General features: G+C 51.2%; 1 protein-coding gene across 1 annotated transcript in view; it reads right to left on the reverse strand.

Annotated features, from left to right (window-relative positions):
* Nucleotides 1-946: 946 nt before the first annotated feature.
* The window catches only part of COL6A1 (collagen, type VI, alpha 1), a 31,955-nt gene continuing 9,604 nt past the window's right edge, over nt 947-23,297 (reverse strand). The window contains exons 12-35 of the mRNA XM_006898391.1: nt 22,894-22,920; nt 22,713-22,757; nt 22,344-22,397; nt 22,064-22,126; nt 20,616-20,678; nt 20,458-20,511; nt 20,321-20,356; nt 19,647-19,709; nt 17,753-17,815; nt 8,367-8,429; nt 7,551-7,613; nt 7,288-7,338; nt 7,013-7,048; nt 6,615-6,677; nt 6,347-6,412; nt 5,749-5,784; nt 5,306-5,342; nt 4,907-4,915; nt 4,258-4,391; nt 3,394-3,503; nt 3,095-3,281; nt 2,793-2,970; nt 1,898-1,927; nt 947-1,647 (exon numbers count right to left, since the gene is read on the reverse strand). Of these exons, the coding sequence (XP_006898453.1) occupies nt 1,025-1,647; nt 1,898-1,927; nt 2,793-2,970; nt 3,095-3,281; nt 3,394-3,503; nt 4,258-4,391; nt 4,907-4,915; nt 5,306-5,342; nt 5,749-5,784; nt 6,347-6,412; nt 6,615-6,677; nt 7,013-7,048; nt 7,288-7,338; nt 7,551-7,613; nt 8,367-8,429; nt 17,753-17,815; nt 19,647-19,709; nt 20,321-20,356; nt 20,458-20,511; nt 20,616-20,678; nt 22,064-22,126; nt 22,344-22,397; nt 22,713-22,757; nt 22,894-22,920 (2,154 nt within the window). The 3' untranslated portion in view covers nt 947-1,024. The remainder of the gene's footprint in view (nt 1,648-1,897; nt 1,928-2,792; nt 2,971-3,094; nt 3,282-3,393; nt 3,504-4,257; nt 4,392-4,906; nt 4,916-5,305; nt 5,343-5,748; nt 5,785-6,346; nt 6,413-6,614; nt 6,678-7,012; nt 7,049-7,287; nt 7,339-7,550; nt 7,614-8,366; nt 8,430-17,752; nt 17,816-19,646; nt 19,710-20,320; nt 20,357-20,457; nt 20,512-20,615; nt 20,679-22,063; nt 22,127-22,343; nt 22,398-22,712; nt 22,758-22,893; nt 22,921-23,297) is intronic.

A 23,297-nucleotide genomic window follows, 5' to 3' on the forward strand; every position in this document is an offset into this window, starting at 1 on the left:
TGAGTCACAAATTAATCAAGAGACACGACAACAGGGTGAGAAATGCAAACACAGGTGGGATTTTAACCTATTGGAAAGATGACCATGGAGAAATGATAGAACGTCTTTATTTGGAGAAATTGTTGGCATGGACATGAACGGGGATAAAAACAACACTGGAAGGAGTGAAAATAAAACTAACATATAAAAAGGATTTCCATGAAAATAAAAATAGATCATTAATTTGAGGAAAAAGAACCTTGGATTGTTTTTAATAAAACACATTGCTCATGACTCCATGGGAATGGGCCCGTCCAGGAACCATGTTTTGAGCACATGATGTGAGAGGAAGACCCCAGGTGGGGTAGCACCTTTATTCTCAGAATCTGAAAGCACATGAGGTGAATGAGTTGCTCTTCTCTGCTCTTGCCCTGAGCGTAGAGCTTCCAGGGGTTTTGGGAATCAAGGTCCAGGGTCCCTTAGCATGAGAATCTCAAGACGCTGACTCATCAAGGTCTGTGTTTAAAAAAACCCCCAAAACAAAAACCCTCTCAATCTAGTTTCCCAAAAATGAAACACAGCCCAACAGCTTACACAAATTAAGCAGTACAATTTGCTTGAAGGCTAAATGAAATGTTTAAAAGAAGGCTTTGGCAGGGCCAGTGAAGGAAAAAAAGAAATTAAGCTGCAAGTAGGGCTGGGAAGAGGAGGCCATGTGCAACCAATATCCCGAAAGAAAAGATCCCACGAAGCTTTAGGGGCATCTGACTTGTTGGTTAATGGAAAGGAGACGGACAGAGCGAGCCTGAGTTGCATGGGAGGGAAGGCGGGCCGATTCCAGCAGAGAGCAGATGCGCACACAGCAGGAAGGGGAAGGAGCCGGAAGGAGTTTTCTGCTGAGCATAGCTACTCGTAGCTACTGCTTCTGCTTTTCCTTTTTAAAACACTCTGGGCAATCAGGCCCGTGGGGGAAATTCACATCACGTTTTGACTTCTGCTGTAGTGAAGGGCGGGGAGGACCGGCGGCGGCGCCCTCGAGGGGGCGCTAGCCCAGCGCCACCTTCCTGGACACAGTCTGGTAGAAGACGCCGCGGAGCAAGGCCTGGTAGCTGGGCACCCGGAAGAGGTGGCGCTCGCCAAAGGCCACGTCGTACTCGGCGGTCTTGCCAGTGACCAGCACGCGGATGTGGGGCTCGTTCACCTGCTGGCCCACCACCACCACGAAGATCTCGATGCCCGCCCGCTGGGCCTCCTGCACGGCCTTCTCGATGGCAGCCGCGGTCACGCCCTGCGAGTTGCCATCGGAGAAGAGCAGCAGCCGCTTCTTGGCGGGGCCCGAGGAGGTCTCTTGGTAGAAGCGGGTGACAAAGCGCAGGGCGTCCGTGACGTCGGTGGCGTCATTGAGGAAGCCCATGCTGTCCACGCCGCCGGCCAGCACCGTGTAGTTCTGCAGGAACTGCAGGGCGGCGCGCTCGGGCCGCTGCTGCCCGGTGCCGCTGTACTGCATGACGGCCACGCGCACGTCGTGGGCCGGGTCCTTGTGCTTGGCCGTGAGGAAGCGCTCCGCCAGGCGCTTGGCGAAGGTCTTGGTGGTCTGGAAGTTGTGGCTGCCCACGCTGGCCGAGCCGTCCAACAGGATGGTGATGTCCGCCGGGGAGGAGAACGTGACTGTGGGGGCGGGAGGGGGACAGGCAGCCATTAGCACCGCCATGGGGCTGGGCCACGGGCTTCACAGCTGCAGTGGACCTGGCCCAGCCTCGCCGGGGGACATGGGCGTGGGGTCACCCTGCCACATGTGACCAGCCCCCAGCCCCACCCACGTTTTTCTCCATCTGGAGGCTTCTCCTGCCTCAGCAAATGCCCCCGCCAATACTATGTCCCACTCCCCAACGCCAACCACTGGCGCACGAGTACTCACCTGGGCAGGTGTAATCTGGACACTTCTTGTCTGTAAGAGGAAAAATGTCATTGATGGGAAACTGTGGTTTGCCTGTCACCCTACAATATCATGATGCTAGTGTGTTCCCAGGTGGCACACAGGGGTGGCAGTGTACGGGTAGGTGACCCTCCTACTTAGGTTAGCCTGCCTCTCCAGGAGAAGCATGGCTTGAGAAGATGAGTCGGTCTCCCTGTCAGAACTCCTCATCAAGGAGGACCCTGAAGGTTACAGAAATGGACCCCTGGCTCTACTAGGTGCTCACCCCATCCTGTGAGTTAGGGGAACTGGAGGAGAAAGTCTCAGGAAAGGGAAAGGTCTGCAGGTCACAGGGCACCTATGAGAGGCTCACTCTGGCCTCTGGACATAAAGTCTTTGGTTGTACCCAGTACCATGCTGCCCCCAGCAACACGGACCACCAGCCCATTGGTAGCATGGCCCTACTGAGACCCCAGCAGCGCTCTGGCTGCCGGCTGCCTGCCTTGCTGGAATCAGATTTGCTGTGCTGGCCCTGGACGGCCACAGAGAGTGTACCCACAAGTGTAAGTGAGCAAACAGGCTCAAGGTGGCCTTCACACGTGTGTGTAAGTGACCTGTCTCTCTGATGCAACACCCACGTGGGATCACAGGCCCTGGTCTGGAAACTGGAGACACAGAGCAGACCCAGAATTCTGGACACACTGTGTGCTTGAGAGTCTGAGGCATTTCGAGAGGAAGGAAGGCCATTCTTAGGCCAGGGTTCTGATTCCCATGGCTACAATGCTGGCTGGGAGCAGATGGACTCAGACTTCCTGTTACTTGGTGTGATTTCCCAGCAAAGCTGGGGGGCAGGGGATGGTTCCTAACCCACAGCCCTGACTGTGGCCCCAGTGCCCACCTATGCAGATCTCTGCAGTCACATTCTTCAGGAAGCTGTCTTCCAGCAATTCTGCATAATTCTCCTTGACTAGTGACAGGCTTGGCCGGCGCTGTGCTAGGCCTTGGCAGGAGATGACGTTCAGCTGGTCAGGGCTTGGGGAGGAGCCGAACAGGTCCATGACACCCACGGAGACCACCTGTGGGGAGAAGGGGTGTCCACGCCAACACCCACACACGTCATGGCCTGGCCACCTTCACAGGGCAAGGCCCACACACCCTCCCTGAACACACACAGGGCATCTCCTGCAGGCAGGTCCCCACCTGGATGCCAGCATCACAGAGCACGTTGAGGGGCGTGGGGTCCCTCTGGGTGTCTGAGCGGCCATCTGTGATGACCAGGGCAATGCGGTTGTTTGAGGAGGATGGAGGCAGCAGGTTTCTCCGGGTGTACTGCAGGGCCTCACCCGTGAACGTGCCCCCCGCCATCCACTGCAGCTTCTTGATGGCTCTGTGTGGTGGGAGACCAAAGTCAGGGCCCAGGTGGGGGGTCAGGCAGGGGTCAGGGCTGGAGCCCTCAGCTGAGATCTTGGATGATGGGCAGCTGTGCCACGTGGACTCACTCTTTGAGCTCCTGCATGTTCCTGATGTTGGGGCTCTCCATGTCCACGTGCTCCTGCATCTGGTTGTGGCTGTACTGCACCACGCCCGCACGTGACTGTCCAGGCTCAAACTGCACGATCATGCAGCGGGGGGGGGGGCATGAGCCGCATCTGGGGGAAGCAATGCAGTACCTGAAGATAGGGGTCGTGGGTCAGAGCGTGACCTTTCCCATGGGTACTCCGCCTCCCCGTGGGCACATCCCTTCCCATTCCTGCTTGGACACATGTGCATCCCTCAACTCTCAATCAAGGTCTGAGGTCAGAATTTGAAGACATGATGTCACTTCAGGAGCCATGAGGGACTGTGACCTCACCACCGGGCCAGAACTGATTTCTGCATGGCCCAGCTCCTGTTTTGGCTGGTGCAGACCCTCATCAGGGGTCTTTCAGAGACAGGGGTATAAAGATAGGGTCCCATGTTGGCCCACACTGAAGTGGAGCAGAGGGGCTGGCAGCAGCCATCCTGAGAGATCAGATGGGGAAGCATCACCCTTGTGGATTGCCCTAAACAGGCAGGTCAGGTCCCTAATTCACACATGCCCCCGACCCCTCAGTTGATGTTGACTGAGACCCCTGTTTTCCAGGCTCCTTTACATGTGTCTGTCCCTGTGGTAACCCATCATTTTTACTGTGAAGGGCAGTGCTGGGGGATAGGGAGGGGAGGTGGGCTGTCTTTGCTTGGTGGAGTCAAAGGGACCTAGTCTCTCAGAACCCCCACCAACATCAGGCTCTTCTGCCTCCTCCTGCCCTGTGGGCTCCACCAGAACAGATACCCCTACATTTATGGGTGCCCATGCCTGTGGTGCCCAGTGCTGCCCAGCTCACCTTGACCAGCTCATCCCGACTCAACCGGTCGATGACCTTGATAATGAAGTCTTTGGCGATCTCAAAGTTCTGTAGGCCGATGCTCTCGGAGCTGTCCAGCACGAAGAGGATGTCGATGGGGCCGCACTTGCACTCTGCAGGGCAGGGCAGGCGGCAGTCAGCCCCCAGACTCTGTATGCAGAGTGGGAGCAGCCTCACCCACCCCCAGCAGTGTGGCCCAGTGTGGCCCACGTGTCGCCTGTTCCAGGAGAGGTGGGACACCCATCTCTGGTTAGACCATTGCCCCTCCACTGAGTGGGCAGGGAGACCATGCAGATGGGTCAGGAGCAGGTCCAGGGGCTGGTGTTTCTGGCAAAGAGAATGTGAAGATGGCTCTGTGCCCCAGGCATGTGTGAACAGGGGTGACGTGCACTGGTGGAGTGAGGGAGAATAAGTAGATGGGTGGGTGGGCGGACATGTAGGTGGGGGTGTGGAGGAGTGTTGGGAAGGAGTGTTGTGAAGGAGCTTTGGTGGGAGGGCAGGAGCTGCAATGCTGGCTGGACACCCACTCAGGCAAGTGAACTGCCCCCTCCCCCACCACAATATTATTGTTCTTTAAAAGGTAAAGACACCTGAGGAATTTTCTGATGAATCAGAATGTTATACTCACCACAGCAAGCTAGGGAAAAGAGGGGAAAGAGGCAATTAAACCACAGTTAAGTTCCCATATTGTTTTCTAAATTAGAGACAGAAACTTTCCAGGCCAGCACCCCATGCCTCTCTGTCCCGCGCTGACAGCAGAGGATGCTCTGGGCATTCAGAGAATCTGAACAGGCTGTCTTGATAGGGCAGTTTGAGCAGGATGGTGAGAGTAGTCAGATCTACCTGTCACAGGGGCGTATTCCTGCTCTGCACCCCATTTTCTCAGCATGATCACCAGCCCCTCCCTCCTGCTCCCTTCCTGACACACTTCCTACAAACACGGGTCCCAGGTACACTGGTCAGAAAAGGAGGAGGAGGAGAGGATGTTCTAATTAAGACCATTATCCAAACGGCCAGTAATACTCACAGCACATTTTCATAATGATGTCCAAGATCTCACACTCCTGCGGAGGGAAGAGCCATAGGCATGGGACCTCCTTGGACCGACTATCATTTTCTGGGTGCACCCTTCCCTCCCCTGACCCCTGCACGCCTGCATGCAAAGCGAGGCTCAGCTAATCGTCCTGCCCTTACAGCAGAAGTCCAGGCACAGATGCTCAGAGGTGGTGATGGGAGCCCCGGGGTCCCCATTGCCTGGGGTGAGGGGTTGGCTGGAAGGGCACAGGCTGCATGAGCTGCAGAGTGAGGACTCTAGGTGACCTTGATCCACCTGCCCTTGCCTGAGCACACAGGGGTTCCGAGCAGCCTCCGGGGTGGCACCCCTCCATTCCCAGGCAGGCTACATGCGCTTTCATATGTGGGGCCTTCAGTCAGTGAGGGACCCAGGATGGCTTCTAGACAACCACTTACATCTGGTCCTGGTGGTCCTATGTCTCCTTGGGGTCCCTGTTAGGATGGAACCAGAGAGAAGATCTGAAGCGAGAACTCTTTCCCTCCTTCACCCCGCCAGGCCACCTTCCCCCCACATCTGAGCATGTCCCACTCCTGGGAGCACACCACACAGGCCTTTGGTCCATACAGTAGACAACAGTCTGTCAAGTACAAAGCTACAAATGAACACAGACCTCGATCCAGGGCCAGTGATGCTCTGGGAAGGCTGCCATCAGACCACCACCCATCGGGGATCTAAAATGTCCCCTAGGCCTCTGGATGGCCTGGACTCGGGGTCTTTAGGAAACTGAGTGTTATTCCAGGGCAGTCCCACAACTTTTCTCCCTCACTTGTCCTACCCTGGTGTCTACCTCACTCCCTTGCACTGACCCACGCTGGGCCTCTGCCCTTCTGGGTTCCCCTGTCAAGTGCACCCCTCCTCCTTCACATCTCATTGTGTTTAAGACTTCCAGACACTTCTTTGTGCAGCCCCCTCTGCTTCTGCCCCCAGATCTCCAGCCTCTCTCTAGACACCATCTCTCGCCCTCCCCAGGACAAGTCTGGCGAGGGTTCTCACCTGAGGGCCTTCGGGACCCCGGTACCCTTTGGCTCCTTTGGCACCTCGGGGTGAAATATCATTGTTCTGGAAGAAAATAGCATCATGTCATACCTGCCTGGATGCCCGAGCTTCTACACAGAAAGACCCTCAGCAGTGTTGGTCATGTGGCTGCCTCCCAGGAAGACCCCTACACTTAACACCCACCCATAGTGTTCACAGGGGCCTTGGAGTTCGTGGTTCCCATCCCCATCCCAGCCCCACCTCCCACCCCAGAACCAACACTTACGTCATCTCCTGGCTCTCCAGCATCACCCTCATCCCCCTTGAGGCCAGGGTAGCCTTTAGTGCCCTGTGAGTGACAGGAAGACATGCAGGTCAGTCCATAGTGTTGGACTAGCAGCCCACTGACCCTTGGAACTCTGATCTTTGGGGGAGGGGGGGTTGTGGCTGGAGCCCATATCCCTGAGCCCAGGCATTGGCTTGAAGGATGGACTTGGTAGGTGGGGAGTAAGCCAGGGTTTGCTGGATTTGCTGATAGAGCCAGCCCATGGCGGTGCATCAGGCCATGTGAGGCTGTCTTGGGACTCGGCTCTCGGTCCCATGTCATGTGAATGTGTATGTGTCCACAATGTGTACATGCACAAGCTTGTTTGTGTGCACAGAGAGCAGTGGGGGTGTACTCACATTGATCCCAGGAGGGCCCCTGTTGCCTGGATACCCCTGTGGATGGAAAGGCAGGACAGTCATGCCAGGCCAGCAGGAACTTTGCCCTCCGTCACATCACACACAGGTCTGAGGGACCCATCGCAGGGAGGAACCAACCCCATCAATATATTTTTTTGGGCCTGCACTGAGTCCTGGGTTTAACTCAGCTTGTCCAAGTGCCCAGATGGCCAAAGGGAGTGGCATCACATCAAAGGGAGGACACTGCAGGGTGGTGGACGGCTGAAGGAACTTACAGGAAAGCCGGGGAAGCCCTCAGTGCCATTTCCAGGGGGGCCATCTTCACCCTGAGGAAAGAGCAGGCAGGGTCAGCAGTCACTGCAGGAGCTGCCATGGCCCATGGCCGCTGCCCACCTGTGACACTCAAGGCCATCTGCCCACAGGGGGACAAAACCAGCCCAGCCAGCCCCTCAGCCCCTCCAGAACAGGAACGTGCTCCCAGGGGACGTCCACCTGCTGACAGGTAGCTGCTCAGTGCTCTGGGTGGGCGGTTACTCACCCTCTCACCCATCAGTCCAGGGTCTCCGGGGGGGCCTGCTGGTCCTGGGACACCTCTGACACCCTAAAGAGAGAGAAGGCTACTCTTAAAAACTAAGTCAAAGTCAGGGAGGGATGTGGACAGAGCCTCGTCAAATAACATCTCACACATCAATGTGGCAAAGATTAAAAGAAAGCATTTAGGGATAGTCTTGGCGTGGACTGAGTAGGGCAGGGCCCCTGGTGTGCTACGCCTTCTGCCCAGTAATTCCACGCACAGGCTTATCCATGTGGTGGCGTTCCATGGAACATGGCTGCAAAACTGTGTGCCGGCAGGGTCCGTCTACCAGCCCAACATCAGGAGTTTGAACAAACACACACTCTGACTACAGGTGTGACTGTTATAAGTGATGATCAGTAATTTGGTTTTTTAAATTATCAAGGTTTTAGGGAAATGTCTACAATATTTAAAATAAAAATCATAGGATGACAAACTTTTAAGAATGATACTCAAAGGGAAATTGGCGATAAACCAACCAAAATGTCCATATTTGTTCTCTCTGGGGGGGGGTGTGTAAAATTTTAGAAGGTATTAATTTAAATGTTTAACAATGTCTTCAAATTTTCTAAAACTCACAAACTATAAAATAAAAATGGACATTAATAAGCTAAACTGAATTGGGGTAGCCTTTTCCCAGCCCGAAGTTTCTTCCAGGGGTTCCCTCTTCCAGGGAAAGAGTGAGAGTAGAGGATGCTGGGGGCGGGGAGGCCAGAGCAAGTGAGGTGCAACATTAGAATGAAGGGTCAAGATGAGAGAGGGGCAGAGAGAGTTACTCACCTCAGTACCGGGGGGTCCCTCATCACCTCGGTATCCTTTAGGCCCAATGGGGCCAATCTCACCCTAGAAAGAGATGGACACACCCTCCATTGGACCCTCTGTGCACATGGGGCCAAGCACGGCCATGTCTCTCCACTCCCCTCCCAGGGTCATGTTCTTATTTTCCATCATGGCATTGGCACTTCTCAAGGAGATTTTTATTGGCTGACCTCCTCTCACCATTTTTTTACAATGTCCCAATGGACAGGCATGTCCAGTTACCCGTCATGTGACTTCAGCCTTGGCGAGCACATAGGGGACTTTCCGTTACTACTGTCCTGGCCCTGACTCCGCTAGTCCTCTCTGCCAAGCCTGCCCTGCACGGATGGGTTCACACTCAGTGGTGGATTTACACATGTAGCCTTATGCTCTGTGCACGTCCACGAGAGATGAGCCAACAGCACTCTCATCTCAGAGTCTACAGAGGCTCTGAGACCCTGGAACGTGAGGAGGACAGGAGGGAGCCAGAGAAGACAGGAGAATGGGATGCTTCACAGCATCAGCTATGTGCACCTCCTGCTCCCACAAACACCTCTGGAAGCACACAGGACCACAGTGGATGGGCGGGCCAGCAAAGAGGACCAACGCCTAAGTCTGGGCTGAGTGTCTGGAGGGCGGCCTGGGCAACACCTGGGTGAGGGCCTCCTGGGCCCCAAATGAGGACAAAGGGGTTATGCCTGGGGATGCAGGTGAGGTGGAAAGGGAAGACGTCAAACATACAGCAGGAGGAGAGCTGATGCTTTTCCCAATTTCTTGAATTTCTTAGAAGCTGGAAAAACATACAGCTACTAAGACATATTCCATACAGAAACTTCACTACAGATCCCAGAGCCGAACTGCATGTTGTGTGGCCATTATACACCCACATGATGGGGTCAAGGGGGAAGGAAGCTGGGCCCATGCAGGCTGCTGAGTGCTGCTCTCCAACGCTGTCAGGGAGAAGTCAGTGAAAGAGTGCCCACCTCAGCCAATGGGAGGCAGGAATGAACTCTCCCCAATGGGGCAACAGGCCTGGAGGGAAGGAGGGATTTGCAAGCAGAAGAGGCACCTCTAGGACCTGCCAGGTCTCCAAGGAGCTCCTACAGGACCACAGATGGGGAGAGGGTGTGGGGGAGGGAGGGTAGTGGGAACAGGCAAAGGAAGCAGCCCACCTAGCACCAGGAGTCTACAGCCTGAGTGGGTGGTGGGCCTCCCTCTCCTCATTCTCTGATAATTTCTTTTTTTTTAAAAAAAAAAATCCGAACAGTTTCCTGCCTTGAAGCAGGAAACATAAAACAAGCAAGCGGCCACAGAACATGCAATCGAGAGCTAGTTTAGTGTTTATTCTTCCATGTCTGAAAACAACTCTCTAAATGCTGCTGCAGGAAACAAAGTTCCAGCAGCTGGGAGCAAACCTGCTCCAAACACAGCGTGTGTCCTGAGAACACTGTCATGGGGGAGGAGCTCCATCACATGCTTTCATTTGTGTTTGGGAACCAGAATCCTGCCACTATGTTTGCTCTGCTTTATGGTCCTCTGAAGATGGGACCGTACCCTGTAAAAGGGCCTGGAGCACAAAAGGGAAGTGCAGATAGGCTTAGCTGCCTGGTAGATCTGACAGCTGGTCTGGGCAGTGTCCTCTGTACTGATAAACTAAGCTCTCGTGGGGCTGTGTGGGCTGCTTCTAAATCCTATATCCCTGTTGCTTTGGTGCCACTGCAGGATAGACTATGTAGAGGCTGTTTCTGAGGGCTGGGAGCACCAAGAATTTGAGAAGAAGCTGTAAGATCAGAAGTCAGTGACACATGCTTTCCCAAACATGCATGGAGGTCCTTCTTCCCTTGCCAGACATGGGGGTTGGCCCCAGACCAGCCAGCCCAGCACAGACTCCTCTTGCCAAGTCTAAAAACACGTACACAGTAATTTTTAATTTGACAATACAAAAACTTGCTTTCTGTCTGTACTTGGAAATAAGCGTGGCCTTGGCAGTTAAGCCCCTTCCATCTCCCAGGGGTTGAGGACCATTCCTATTAAGGTGACCAGTGAATCAAAACAGCTACCCTTCTTTAGAATCTGACCTTGTTCATAAGGAATTGTTGTTGTTGTTATGTGTCGTCGAGTTGCTTGCAACTCATAGCGACCCTATATACAACAGCTCTGAACCCTGTTCTATCCTGTACCAACTTCACCTACTCCCATTACCCCAGTGACTGAATCAATCCATCTCATCAAGGGTCTTCCTCTCTTGTTCAGTCTCTCCACCCTCCCAAACATGATGTCCCTCTCCAAGGACTGGTCATTCCTTGAAAATGTCTAAAGTATGTCAGACAGAGCTTCAGAATCCTGCCTTCCAAGAAGAAGCCTGGTTTCTAAGATGAACCAGCTTGTTATCCTAGCAGTTCATGGTATATTCAATACTCTTTTTCAGCACTACAGATCAAAAGCATCAATTCTCCTATTATCCCTAGTCATTGTTCAGCTTTCTGACACATAACAAGTAATTGCAAAGATTATTGCCTGGATCAGGTGCACTTTAGTCTCCAGACTGACATCGTTGCTCTTCAGTACTCTGGGGAGGTCTCTGACAGCAGACTTTCCCAATTCTTTTTTTTTTTTTAATTTCTGGCTGCTGGTACCAAGAGTGTTGACTGTGGAGCCAAGCAGACTAAAGCTGTTAACAATCTCAATCTCTTCAGTCTATTATGATGTTACCAATTGGCCCAGTGATGAGAATCTTTCTTTAGCAACCACAAATACTCAGTGTAAAGGTTATTATATCCTAAAAATATACCACCTCCAAGAGCAAGGCTCTACTGCGTCTCTGGCTGACTATCTGGAGATAGTCTTTAGTGCCTGAGAAAAGCAGGGCGGCCTGGAAGCATGGGGAAGCAGGACAAACTAGCCTGGAACGAAAGTATTTTACCCTCTCTCATCAACTCATCACCAACTCATGTCAGCCCCAGTGGTATCAGACAGAATTGTGCCCTATAGGGTTTCAATAACTGATGTTTAGAAGTCAATGTTACCAGACTCTTCTGTCAAAGAGCCTCCAGTAGATTTGAACCACCAACCTTCTAGATTGCAGCCAAATGTGTTCAACAGCTTGCATCATGCAGAGACTCCATTAGAGCATACTGTAAACTACAATAATTACACTAGTTGAAATCAAGAGACAAAAAGAGCAAAGGTATCCAAGAGCAGTTCCTGAACAGACACACATAGGAAAAGAAAGCTTAGAGCAAGACTAAGGTACATTTTAACCACCGGGAGAAAGAAATTGCCTGTGACAGCTGGCTTACCAGTTGCAGAAGAAGTCAAGTTAGAACTCATGTCATTTTTAACCCAACAACACAAGCTCTAAAATGTTTAAATACAACAAAAATACACAGATGTGTTTGCAATCTGTAAGTGAGCAAAACTTTTTTTTAAAAAAGCCACAGAGAAAAGGATAAATGTATTTATGGCCAGGCCTAAAAACAACTTCCTCAACTTTTAGAGTGCCCATAAAGTAAAAACACAGATGAAAATTTGAGGGAGAAATCTCAAAGTAGATAACAACCACAAGGAACATGGGAAATCCATTGAAAACATGCTGCATGAACTGGAGGAGAACAAGCAACAGCATAAGGACCTGAGAGGGTATAAATGTAGTCATTAACCAAGACAGGACATGCACCTCTACTCTAGAAGCACATGCAAATGCCTACTTTTGACGTTTGATCATATCTAGTGTTGGTGAAGATATGGAACAGAGACAGTATTTTACATTCTTTCAAGACTGTAAGTTGAGACTACATTTTCATAGATTTGTTAAATGAACACACATACAAAACTTGATCAAGACATTCTGATGTCTTACTTTTTTTACTAGATCTCTGGACATATTTCAAGATAGATATAGTTAATGATAGGTAAGTAGATTAATAAATGGTGGGTAATAGAGGGATAAATAGACAGCTGAAAAGTAGGGAAATGGATGGATGGATGGATGGATGGATGGATGGATGGATGGATGGATGGTTACCTGAATGGATGAATCGATAGATAATAGGTGGACTGACAAGTGGAAGGATGAGTAGATGAATGAAAATATACACGATAGATCAAGAGATGAGTAGATGGATAGATCAATAAATAAATGATAAACAGATAACTTGATGGAACGGCAAGTGAATAGGTGGAGAGAGAGGTGGGTGGATGGGTAGATCTGTATGTAACATATGTAACAGATGATAAATGGTTAGATAGATAAGTATATGGACAGCTGATGGGTGAATGAGAAGGGGAATGAACAGATAAAAGATGGCTAGACTACTGGGTAGATGGAGGGAGAGATAGATGATAGGTGGGCAAATGAGTGGAGGGATTAATAGACGGATGGATGAGTGGGTGGGTGGATGAATAGCTAGACAGGTAGATATACAGATGGATGAATAGATAGGCTGTCAGGCAAAGAGAAAGGTACTTACTGCAATATTTTTTTCTATAAAGCAAGATACTGGACATGTTAGCTAAGTTCATTAGTAGAGGCCTGCATAAGCAGTACTATTACGCTAACACCATGGGATCCTATGAAACTATAAAAAGAATGAGCTGGATAACATCCAAGATGAATTCTGTGAGACATGCATCACAATATGCGTATCTGTATAAATAATGGCATACTCTCACACATACTTTGTACTTTTTCTAGAAGAAATCACAAGCAACTAAAATTTACTCTCGTAAGTGAGAGAGAAGGGGTACTAGTGGTGCAGCTGATGAAACGGTAGGCTGTTAACCAAAAGGCTGACTGTTCGAACCCACCGACAGTCCAAGAAAGCAAGACAAGGCCGTGTGCGCCCATAAAGATATACAGCCCCAGAAACATTATGGGCAATTCCACTCGGTCTTGTAGGTTTGCTGTGAGTGGGAATTAACCTTATGGCAGGGAGTGGGTGAGGAAGGGAGGGAGAGAGAAAAGAAAACCAATGGCACCCCCAGGTACACTAGAGGGAATAACACCAAAATAACTGGCTATAAAATGTTTGTGTACTATTTCAGCAGAAATGTATTTAACAAAATAAAACTTTTTTTTATAAAAAAAAACCTTTAAGAAAATCTCATAGTTACTACAACAGAAACCTATTGTGTAAGCCTAGCCTACATGTATCAATACATTTACAAGACTAAAATTTTATATGAATTGACTTTTTGAGCCTTCTCCTGTGCCTGAGGGCCTAGTGGTAAGGAGCTGCGCTGCCAATCTGAGGACATGAGGTTCTAATCCACCACCTGCTCTGCAGGAGAAATATGGGCTGAATCCTGTACCATTTACCACCTCTGAAGACCGGCCGGAGGGTTAGCTGTGCATCTGCTCTGACTTGGAATTGCATGACAACATAACAACAAAGGCACATGGGTCAAGCTGTCCCTCCGTTCAATTAGACTGAAGCTTCAAATTGCCTGGCTTCATCTGTGCATGTTACAAACACACACGGCTATTTTTATTGTTGCTGGTGATATAGTCACTGACTTTGTAAAAATTTTCTGGTATTTTAGCTATAATACTGTGACAATTAATTAATATTTGTGAGCCTGTACCAAAAACTGTTTTTTTTTTATAATGAAGCAAAAATTTAAGGAAAAGAAGGAGAAAATGGGGGGGGGGTGTTTCTATTCAGTTACTAGTAAAGTATCTGAGTGCAAAAGACTTTACAATTTTGTTAGTATTTAAATAATGTGAGAAATATGGAATTTAAGCAATTTACAACTAAGTCACACACTATTCTGTGATTAAATTTGATAGTAAGCCTTACTCAGGATTCTGGATAGACTGTTTAAGGAGGAAGCCCCTGGGGAGGGGACACCATGAGTTGCCACACTGGAGACACCGGCCTAGTGACCCAGCGAGGGAGGGAAACTCGGGCTCTTCTTTCTCTTCGTCTTGTGGAAGCTAGCTGTTGTTTGCAGCCATGCAAATGTATTTCCTCTATTCGAAGCACACAAAACCTGGTGCAATGACTTTTTTTCATATAAAAGTCTCAAAGTGCTCAAAGTACTCCTAAGCCTTATTTTATTTGAGACACATTACCCCTCTTATACTGCCAAGAAGGAGGAGAACCAGAAACAGTCACGCGCTGGTCCCCTCGGCCGGCAGCCCAAGTTCCAGGCGGCCGCAGCCCCAGAGCCCGCCAGATGCCGCCTTGTGTACACGTGGTCCAGGCTGGGGAAGGCAGACCCATTCCTCAGACAGATGGCCTTGAAGGTTGAAACTTGAAATCGTGTGTGAGAAAAGTTTTCCACAGAGCCCTTCCTGCCATCTTGAGCTGTTTCCATGTTTATCTCACAAACGGGTCAGTGCCCCTCTCCACCCTCTCCCGGGAATGGGCCCAAGGTGCTACATTAATGTTTGGTCAGGAGGATTCACAAACTGCCATTGAGTAGCCACTACTACTATTTTTCCATTCCCTCTCTCTTTTTAAGGTATAATTACTAATTTCTCTCTAAAAGAAAAGAAATAAAAAACCTTGCAGACAAGATCAAGCCTCTTCAAAGCCTGTGGCCACCCTGCCCTGTGTCCACTCAGCCCCATTGCGTAGCAGCAATCCCTCCGGCTACCTTGGTCTCTCCATCTCACAGACCCAGCTCTGTGCTCTCCAACATCCACACCCTGGTGGCCGGCGTCCCTCCCTCACCTCACCCTCCGATGCCTCACAGGCACAGCTCAAAGGCGGCGTCCTCCAACACCCTCCACGCACGGGCAAAGTGGCACACCCTACCCTACAGATGGTTCCACGACAGGGTGTGGGAATAACCAGTGAAAATCCACATGGTAAAGCCCTCTCTTTGATGGGCACCTGCCTGACCCAATGTTTAGTGTTCTAGATGAAGGGACAAGAGGAAGGTGGGGCTTATGGGCAGGCAGCCAATGCAAAACCAAAGAACACATAATGGAAGTCATGACAGAGCACATAACTAGCTGAGGCACTTCAAGCAGTCAACTCAGGAAGATGGGAGATGGGTACCTAAGGAGTTGGTCTGCGATCCTCTCTAGGAAGGTGAGGAGAATCGTGGGAAGTGTTCTTGTTAGGTGCCATCAAGTCGACTACGACTTACAGTGACCCTACAAACAATGTGCCTGAACCTGGCCACCCTTCTTGTGCCATCCTCGTGACCTCTGTCGCGCTCAAGCCCACTGCAGTAGTCACTGTGTCAATCCATGTTGTTGAGGGTCTTCTCTTTTAGGATGGCTTTCTCCAAAGACTGGTTCCTTCAGAAAATATGCTTAAACTAAGTGAAATAAAGTTCCATAATTCTTGCCTGTAAGGAGCTCTCTGGTTGCACTTCCTTCAAGACAGATTTGTTGGTTCTTTGGGTCATGGGATATATTCAATACTCTTCACCAACACCACAGGTCAAACACATCAATTCTTCTGTCTTTTCATTGTCAAGCTTTTCGATGCAGAGTAAGCAACTGAAAAGACACTGGCTTGGATGAAGGATATCTTGGTCTTTAAACTGACATCCTTGCCCTTTAGCACTTTGGAGAGGTCCTTGATAGCAGATTTTCCCCCCTACAACACGCCTTTTGATTTCTTGACTGATGCTACCATGGGCGTTGATTGTGAATCCAAGTAAAATGACACAGTTGACAACTTCTATCTTCTCTCTATCCATCATGATGTTGCCTACTAAACCAGAGGTGAAGATTTTTGTTTTCTTGATGTTGAGGTGTAAGCCATATTGAAGGCTGTAGTCTTTGATCTTCTACGCTAAAGTGTTCCACGTCTCCATCACTTTCTGTGAGCAAGGCTGTGTCATCTCCATAGCACAGGTTGTTGATAGTCTTCCTCTAAGCCTGATGTCACATTTCTATTCATATAGCATGGTTTCTTAAAAGATTTTCTCAGCATACAGGTTGAATAGGAATGGAGAAAAAATACCATCCTGACACACACCTTTTTCAATTTTAAACCATACAATTTTCCCTCATTCTGTCCATACAACTACTTTTTGGTCTAGCAATGTGTGTAAGTGCCACCTAGACTCTGTCCTAGGGCTCCCAGGGAACCATCAGGTGAAATACAGAGGACTGATGGGTTCTATTCAACAGACATGGTCTTCTACCTGCTTCAGGTTTTGAGTCCTAACCCCCATGCCTGTAAAGATCCTTGTTTGGGAATAGGGTCTTTGCAGAAATTGTCACTTAGGTTAACATGAGTAGATAAGTCTGAACCCTAGCCAAGGTTGTCCACATGATGGGACACAGAGAGGTCACAGGGAAGGCACCATGTGAAGATGTTCCCATACTCACAGGAACTGCAAGCGGCGTCTGTGGCCCTCAGAGCTAAGAGAGATGAGAAGAGATCCTTCCTCAGAGTGGAAAGAGAGCACAGCTCACCCAAGTCCTGAATTTGAACTTTTAACCTCAAGAACTGTGAGAAAATAAATGTCTGATCATTCATCATCCAGTTTGCAGAATGCTGTTAATGGCAGCCAAGGGAGACCAAACTTCTCTAGAAAAGGCCAGGTTGTAGGCTTGAGGAGGTACACGGGAACCCTGGAGTGGGGATCGGGGAACGCTTACAGGACAGCTAGTCCAGAAGGGGCCAGCAGCAGCTCCAGGCTGAGGCCCAGGGACAGTAGTGGGTCTGTGGTGACCACTCTCAAGCCCACACGACCAGTCTCACTTGCTCAGTGAGTTCCATGCACATTGATGGCACGTTCCTTCCACCCCTCCTCTGCGTCCCTGCCCTCTCTCTGCTCTACCTGGCCAAGCCAGGTGTTTTGGAAGGAGGACACAAGCATGTTCTCTGAGGGAAGAGTGGTCAGGATGGGTACCCCGACCCTCCTTTCACTCAGCCTTCTCCCCATGCCAAACTCTGTTCTTCTCTGGCTCGTACCTCTTCCCTTCTCTGGCACCATCCTGGAAGGACTCTTTCACATCTGGAGATTCTAGAGCCTTCCACGTACTGATACTCTTAAATATACCTCTGACCAGAATCTCACACCTGGTTCCAAGCCCAGGCAACAAGCAGCGGCTGCGTGCTCCTCCTGCCATGGCTTCCTGCACCTTGTGTTCCAGGTACTGTGGAGGGGCCCATGGAGTCGGCTTCTGAGGTGCCATGATTGAGAACCAAGCCCCACAGGACCACCCCCCATGTTCACCTTCCCCAGCTCTGGGCTGTCATTCTTAACCTTTTCCACTGGCTCCAGATTCTGGTCATTTCACCCACCAGGAACTCCCAGCAGCCACTGCAGAAGGGACCACGAGGCCAACAGAAAGCGACACACTCACTGGAGCTCTTCTACCTCAGAGACCAGGCTAGTCAACTCGTCTCACTGGGGATGCAATGCCCCCGCCAACAACCAGCCCAGGTCCTTACCGGGTCCCCAGTGACGCCAACAGGGCCTTCTCTTCCCTGGTCACCTTGCGGTCCAGCTTCACCCTGAGGAGACAAGTCCTCTGAGTACAAGGTCTGGCTGCACAGCCAGAAGCCTCAGCCTTCAGCTGTTGGGGGGTGCACACCTCATGAGACCAGTGGTGTGGATGGGAGGAGAGGGCAGCATGGTGGGGCTCAGCAGAGCAGGGCAGGGGGGTGACCCTCAGACTCAGTGCTGGCTGCTGCCCCTCCTCTCCACGATCTAATTTTTGCCAGAGATGGTGAGCTCTTCAGAGGACACACCAAAGGCCTCATCTATCCAATCCTCTGTTACAGGGTTTCCTACATCCTCAATTTCTGAGGTTTGGGAACTGGCCCAGCATCCAAGTTCCAGTCCCTGACCCTCCCCTGGGCCCATCTTCCATCTTCTGTTCTCAGAGATGGTTGGGGAGGAGATGTCAAAGGCCACATTATCTCTGGGGTACTTCCTCCCATAAGAAGTTCTACAGTTCCTCTCCAGGGAACAAAAACCCCTACTTTACCCTGAGCCAAGCCTCTGTCCTAGGTATTGGATGGGCTCACCAGCCACCAATCAGTGACTCACTCTTCCCTCTGCCCCCACCCCATAATCTCAGGGTTCTGGGAGGTTCTATTAAGAGGGATCCATGTTTCGTTTTGGGCATTCCACAGAGCCAAAGGGTCCTGTTCTCCAGAATCCAAATGGGACCAAAATGTGTGCACAATGTGTGACAGGAGAGGCCTGGTATTGCCTCTGTAGCCTGTGACTCTACCTGCAGACAGTCACTCTTCCCCCCTCTCAGTATCCTGGGCTGAGCACTCCCTGGGTGGGCTGGGTGGGTGTGAGGGTCGGCCTGGCCTCCCACCCTCAGGGTCCAGCAAAACTTCCCCAGGAATTTCGGGCAGAGAGACCTCTGTGGAGCATCCAGGCTGGCAAGGGTGGGGGTGGGAGGTGGGGAGTGGGGTGCTGGACCACGTGGTGGGTGGGAGTGGATCCCTGTGGGGGAGGCTGAGTCCCTGTGAAGGGGTGGTTGCTACAGCCCCATTCCTGCCACCACCTCTCCAGTAGAGGTTTTCTGTGGCTGGCACCTTGCTGGCCTAGTCTCCCGTTTGGGGCTTGACTCAACACCTCCACTTCTGCAGTTTCCACAGACAGAAATGATAACAAAGAAGACTGCAGGCTCTGTCTGCACAGATGTTTTCAGAGTTGCTGGGGGGAACGCAAATGTTCAGAAAATTCTAAACAAGTGGGGGTGGGTGGGGACTAGTAAACTGTGCTCTGCCCTGCATGTAAACACGTGGCTGGTTATGTGACAGTCACAGAGCCTTTGTAGCCTGAGGAGAAAGCATGGGCTTGGGAACAGAACACATGGGTTCTTGATGGGGCCTCCATTACACACTGTCAAGGGGTCAGAAAGCAAAAATTTAACTAGGGATAATTTTTAAAAATTAAGTCTGATTAAGGATATTTATTTAGGTTCTTTTTTTGTCAGTACATGTTGGAAGAAGGTGTTTGCTGGGCATGAAGCAGACCCCCGGTGGGTGTCTGTGAGGGAGGAAGGGCCAGATGCTTACTCTGTATTAACTTGTGAGCTTCAAGCTTTGGCCAAGATCACCCCCTGCTCCTTCAAAGCTAGGCAGACCTCTGAGACGACAGGGGCTGGGGGTACTGCTCAGACTTAGGGGTCTGACCCTGAACTCCCTGCAGGTGGTCAGGGAGGGAACTGTCTTTATTTGGGGAAACAGAGATGAGCATGTGGCCAGTGGGACCTGGGTTTGGAGCATGTGCTTGAGACTCTGATGGCCCATTCCTTGCAGCTCTGATGGCCCAGTCCCTGCCCAATGACCCCAGGAAAGGAAGCCTTAGAATGTGACTCACTGGGTCTCCTCTGGGGCCCCGCACGCCAGGTGTCCCCCGTGGTCCTCTTTCTCCAGGGCCACCCTGTGCAGAGAAAAGTAAGGAGTTGCAGAATGTAATGGGGCTCCCAGGCCTGACAATCTCAGGTCTACCTCCCCCACCCCATAGACTGGTGTCACCTCTCCACTTCATATCCTTTATTTCAGAGGTTAGAGTCTCCCTGCTCATCAGGGTCCATCTACTTCCAGAGCCCTTGAGGCTGTGTGTCTACAAGAACCCAAGTAGCTCGTCCACACTGCAGGCTCACAGGATTAAAGCCATCCAGCTGCTGTCAGTTTGATCCCACAGGGCTCTCAAACCTGGCTGGTTTTGTTGCAACAGATTGCCAGGCCTTACTTCTGAGACACCTCTGGGTGGAGTCAAATCTCCATCCTTTCAGTTAGCAACAAAATGTGTCAAGTGCACTTCCAGGGACTCCTCATGGGATTAAAACCATCCAATCAGTAGCTGAAGGTTATTTCTGCCCAACTTCTATGTCTCTGTGTCACTGTAACAAGGATCTGGGGAGGGGTTTTTAGTCTGGTGAGGAAACCCTTGAGGCTCGGGATTGTGTGAAGGGCAGTCAGTGGGCTTTGGCAGCACCAGACAGATGCCAGCCTTTCATGTGGCTCCCAAACCCCACCCCTGGTACTCACCCTCTCCCCAGGAGGGCCATCAGGTCCCGAGTTCCCCTGTGAGGAAAATGAACAGACAAGTATCAGTTAGTAGTCGGAGCCTGTGAACAGTCTTGGGGGTGGGGAGCAGAAGAGGCATGCTCTGGGGTGCTGCTTACCTCATCCCCGGCTTCTCCTTTCTCTCCTGGGGGACCAGGCTGTCCCGGCTCACCCTAAGGCAGGGACAGATTGGGATGCTTACTCCTCTGACCCTGGCTTGGCACATCCCCTCAGTTCACACTGACTCCCTCTCAGGGTCCTGGGCTCCACTCCTTACCTCGTCTCCAGGGGGCCCTGTGTTCCCTTGTCTCCCAGGCTCCCCATCTGCTCCAGGCTCGCCCTGGGATAAAGCAGAGAAGTTCAGGGTTACAGACCCTCACAGGATGGTGCAGTCAGTGACCTCCATGGAGCTTTGAGGGCAAGCATGCTACCTGCAGGTGAGGCAGCTGTCTCCCCGCTGTGAGGCCACTTCAGGGTGTCTCATAGGCCCTTTATTCTCTGGTCCCCTCACCTGGGCTCCAGGCCACTCTGACCACTGCTATCTGTGCCTCTGGCTCTCAAAGATTCAACCCATCTTCTTCAAGGCAAAATCAAACTTGGATATTTTCATTTTACTGTAAGCACTGGTGGCCTAGTGGGAAAGGAGTTGCACTGGCAACCTGAAGGCAGGCGGTTTGAATCCACCAGCTGCTTCACTGGAGAAAGATGAGCAGTCTCTTCCATAAAATTCACGGCCTCTGAAAACCCACTGCAGGGTCAGTTACGAGTTGGCTCTGACTGGATGGTATGTAACAACAATAGTGAGTAAGGAGTTGTGCTGCCAACCCAAAGGTGGACAGCTCAGATCCACCAGTTGCTCCACAAGAGAAAGATGGGCAGTCTCCTCCCATGTGATTTATAGCCTCTGAAAACCAGCTGGAGGGCCTGCTATGAGTTGGGCACACAGGACTATGAATCAGTGGCCATGGAGTCAACCACAGTGTGAGATGACACCATGGGGACAGCCAGGCCTTTCTTCTGAGGCAACTCTGGATGGATTCAAATAAATGTTTGTAAGGTTTTCTTCAAGAAAGTATAGTTTGGCCAAAGTGCTGGACTGGTAAGCTCAAAGCCAGACCCACAGGGTAATCTTTGAGCACGGAAACAAGATTCTGAAGCTCTTTTGCTGAAACCCAAGAAATACATTTCAGAGCAAATTTGAGGATGAGCCAACATCTTTTTCCTTCCTCTTTCCTTGACTTCCTTTTGTAACAGGAAACCTCAGAAGGAAATGCCAGCAATGAGGACCTCAGCTTTGGATCACCTTGGGAAGTTCACCCTCCATGTGGAGCGGCGACCAGCACCTCCCTATTACACTGTCCTGGCTGAACTGCGGCCTCTGCAGGAGCGCCTCCATCAGGCAGTTGAGAAGGGGCTTCTCATGGCTTTCTTCCCTTCTGCTTCTGAGTGACAGAGCAGAGAGAACTGGGGCTCACACAAATGGGTGAGCCTGGACTGAGAATCCATTCATGACTCTGCTCCTGTTAGGGCATCTGCAGCCACTCCCCAGATGTCCCCAGAGTAAAGGTGACTCCGGCTGCTTCCTCCTGCAGGGGCCTCAGGGTACAGCCAGGCTGCAGATCAGGCACCCACCGCTTAACTGCTGCTGGAGACTCTACTCCAATGATAGTCCCTGGATGAATACCTGGTGGACAGGAGCAGCCCTGAGGGACACAGGTCACTGACCTTTTCTCCTTTCAGTCCAAATGCGCCTGGGTCTCCTTTGGGTCCAGGGGGCCCTTGAATGCCCTGTGAAAAGACAGCATTGTGGCAATGCACAGCAGAAGCTGAGGCGGCCTCACAAAGCACTCAGAGCCTCCCCATCACCAGAGACAGAATGTAAAGACAAATCCACTTAAAGGTGGAGTGTGCACACTGTGTGCTCTGTGGGGTATCCTCCCAGTGTCAGAAAAAACAGGGGAGCCAGTCATCACCCCTAAAAGTGCACAGGAGAAGAGAGACTTACGTCAAATCCAGGTGAGCCCTTGCAGCCTGGCAGCCCTGGGTACCCCATTTCCCCCTGGGAAAATGGAAGAATGACAAGATTATGAAGAGATTCTGCTTCAAACCCTGAGGATCTGCCCATCCATCCCTCTGCAATGCCCCTCTCAGGAAAACCCCTAAGCCTAGAAGACACTCCACGCTTAGGTATGCAGCTTGGGGTTCACTAGGACCGGGGGATTGGAAAACAATATCCACAAGAAAAACCTCTCAGAGTCATTTGGAGAATATCCGTTCTTGGGGCTCCATGCCTCCCCTTCCTAGGGCAGGGACCTGGCACTGTGCACGGGCCCTGCACCCACATCACCCACAGTACCCCACCACCAGGAGTCACCTTCATGCCGTCCACACCGTCGATGCCTCGCTTGCCCTTCTCGCCCTGTGAGGCACAGAGATAAAAGAAGAAGTCAGGCCAGGATGCACAGCACCCTTCCAAGGGCAGAACCATGTCCCCCTCACACACACACACACACACACACACACACACACTCTCATGTTCGTGACTCACAACTCACCTTGTAGCCCTTGGGTCCTCTTGAGCCCTGTGGACACAGGAAGGACAGTGAGGAAGGGCAGAGCCCGTGAGAAGACCCCCTGCTTTGGATTAGCCCAGTGTGGGGCCAGTGAGGAAGTCCTGCTCGAGTCAACAGCGAACAGGGCCCAGTGGCAGGACATCCACTCCAGAGGAGTCAGAGTGACGCCAAACCAGGGAAGATGAAGGGAGGGAGGGAAAGCACAATTCCAAAACGTGCCTTTCTTGAAGGCCTGACAAGAACCACTGGGTCATAGCTTGGAGATCCCAGAGTCCCCAAAGACAGTGACAATAAAACTGCAGACACAGCTCACCAGGTAACTGGCAGAGTCCCCCAGGAATGCAGAGGGCAGAAATTATGAGTGGGGTGTACCCCACACCTCCTCG

This window comes from Elephantulus edwardii, unplaced genomic scaffold, assembly GCF_000299155.1.
Source record: "Elephantulus edwardii isolate Elephantulus edwardi_28Jun2011 unplaced genomic scaffold, EleEdw1.0 scaffold00228, whole genome shotgun sequence".
Classification (NCBI taxonomy): domain Eukaryota; kingdom Metazoa; phylum Chordata; class Mammalia; order Macroscelidea; family Macroscelididae; genus Elephantulus; species Elephantulus edwardii.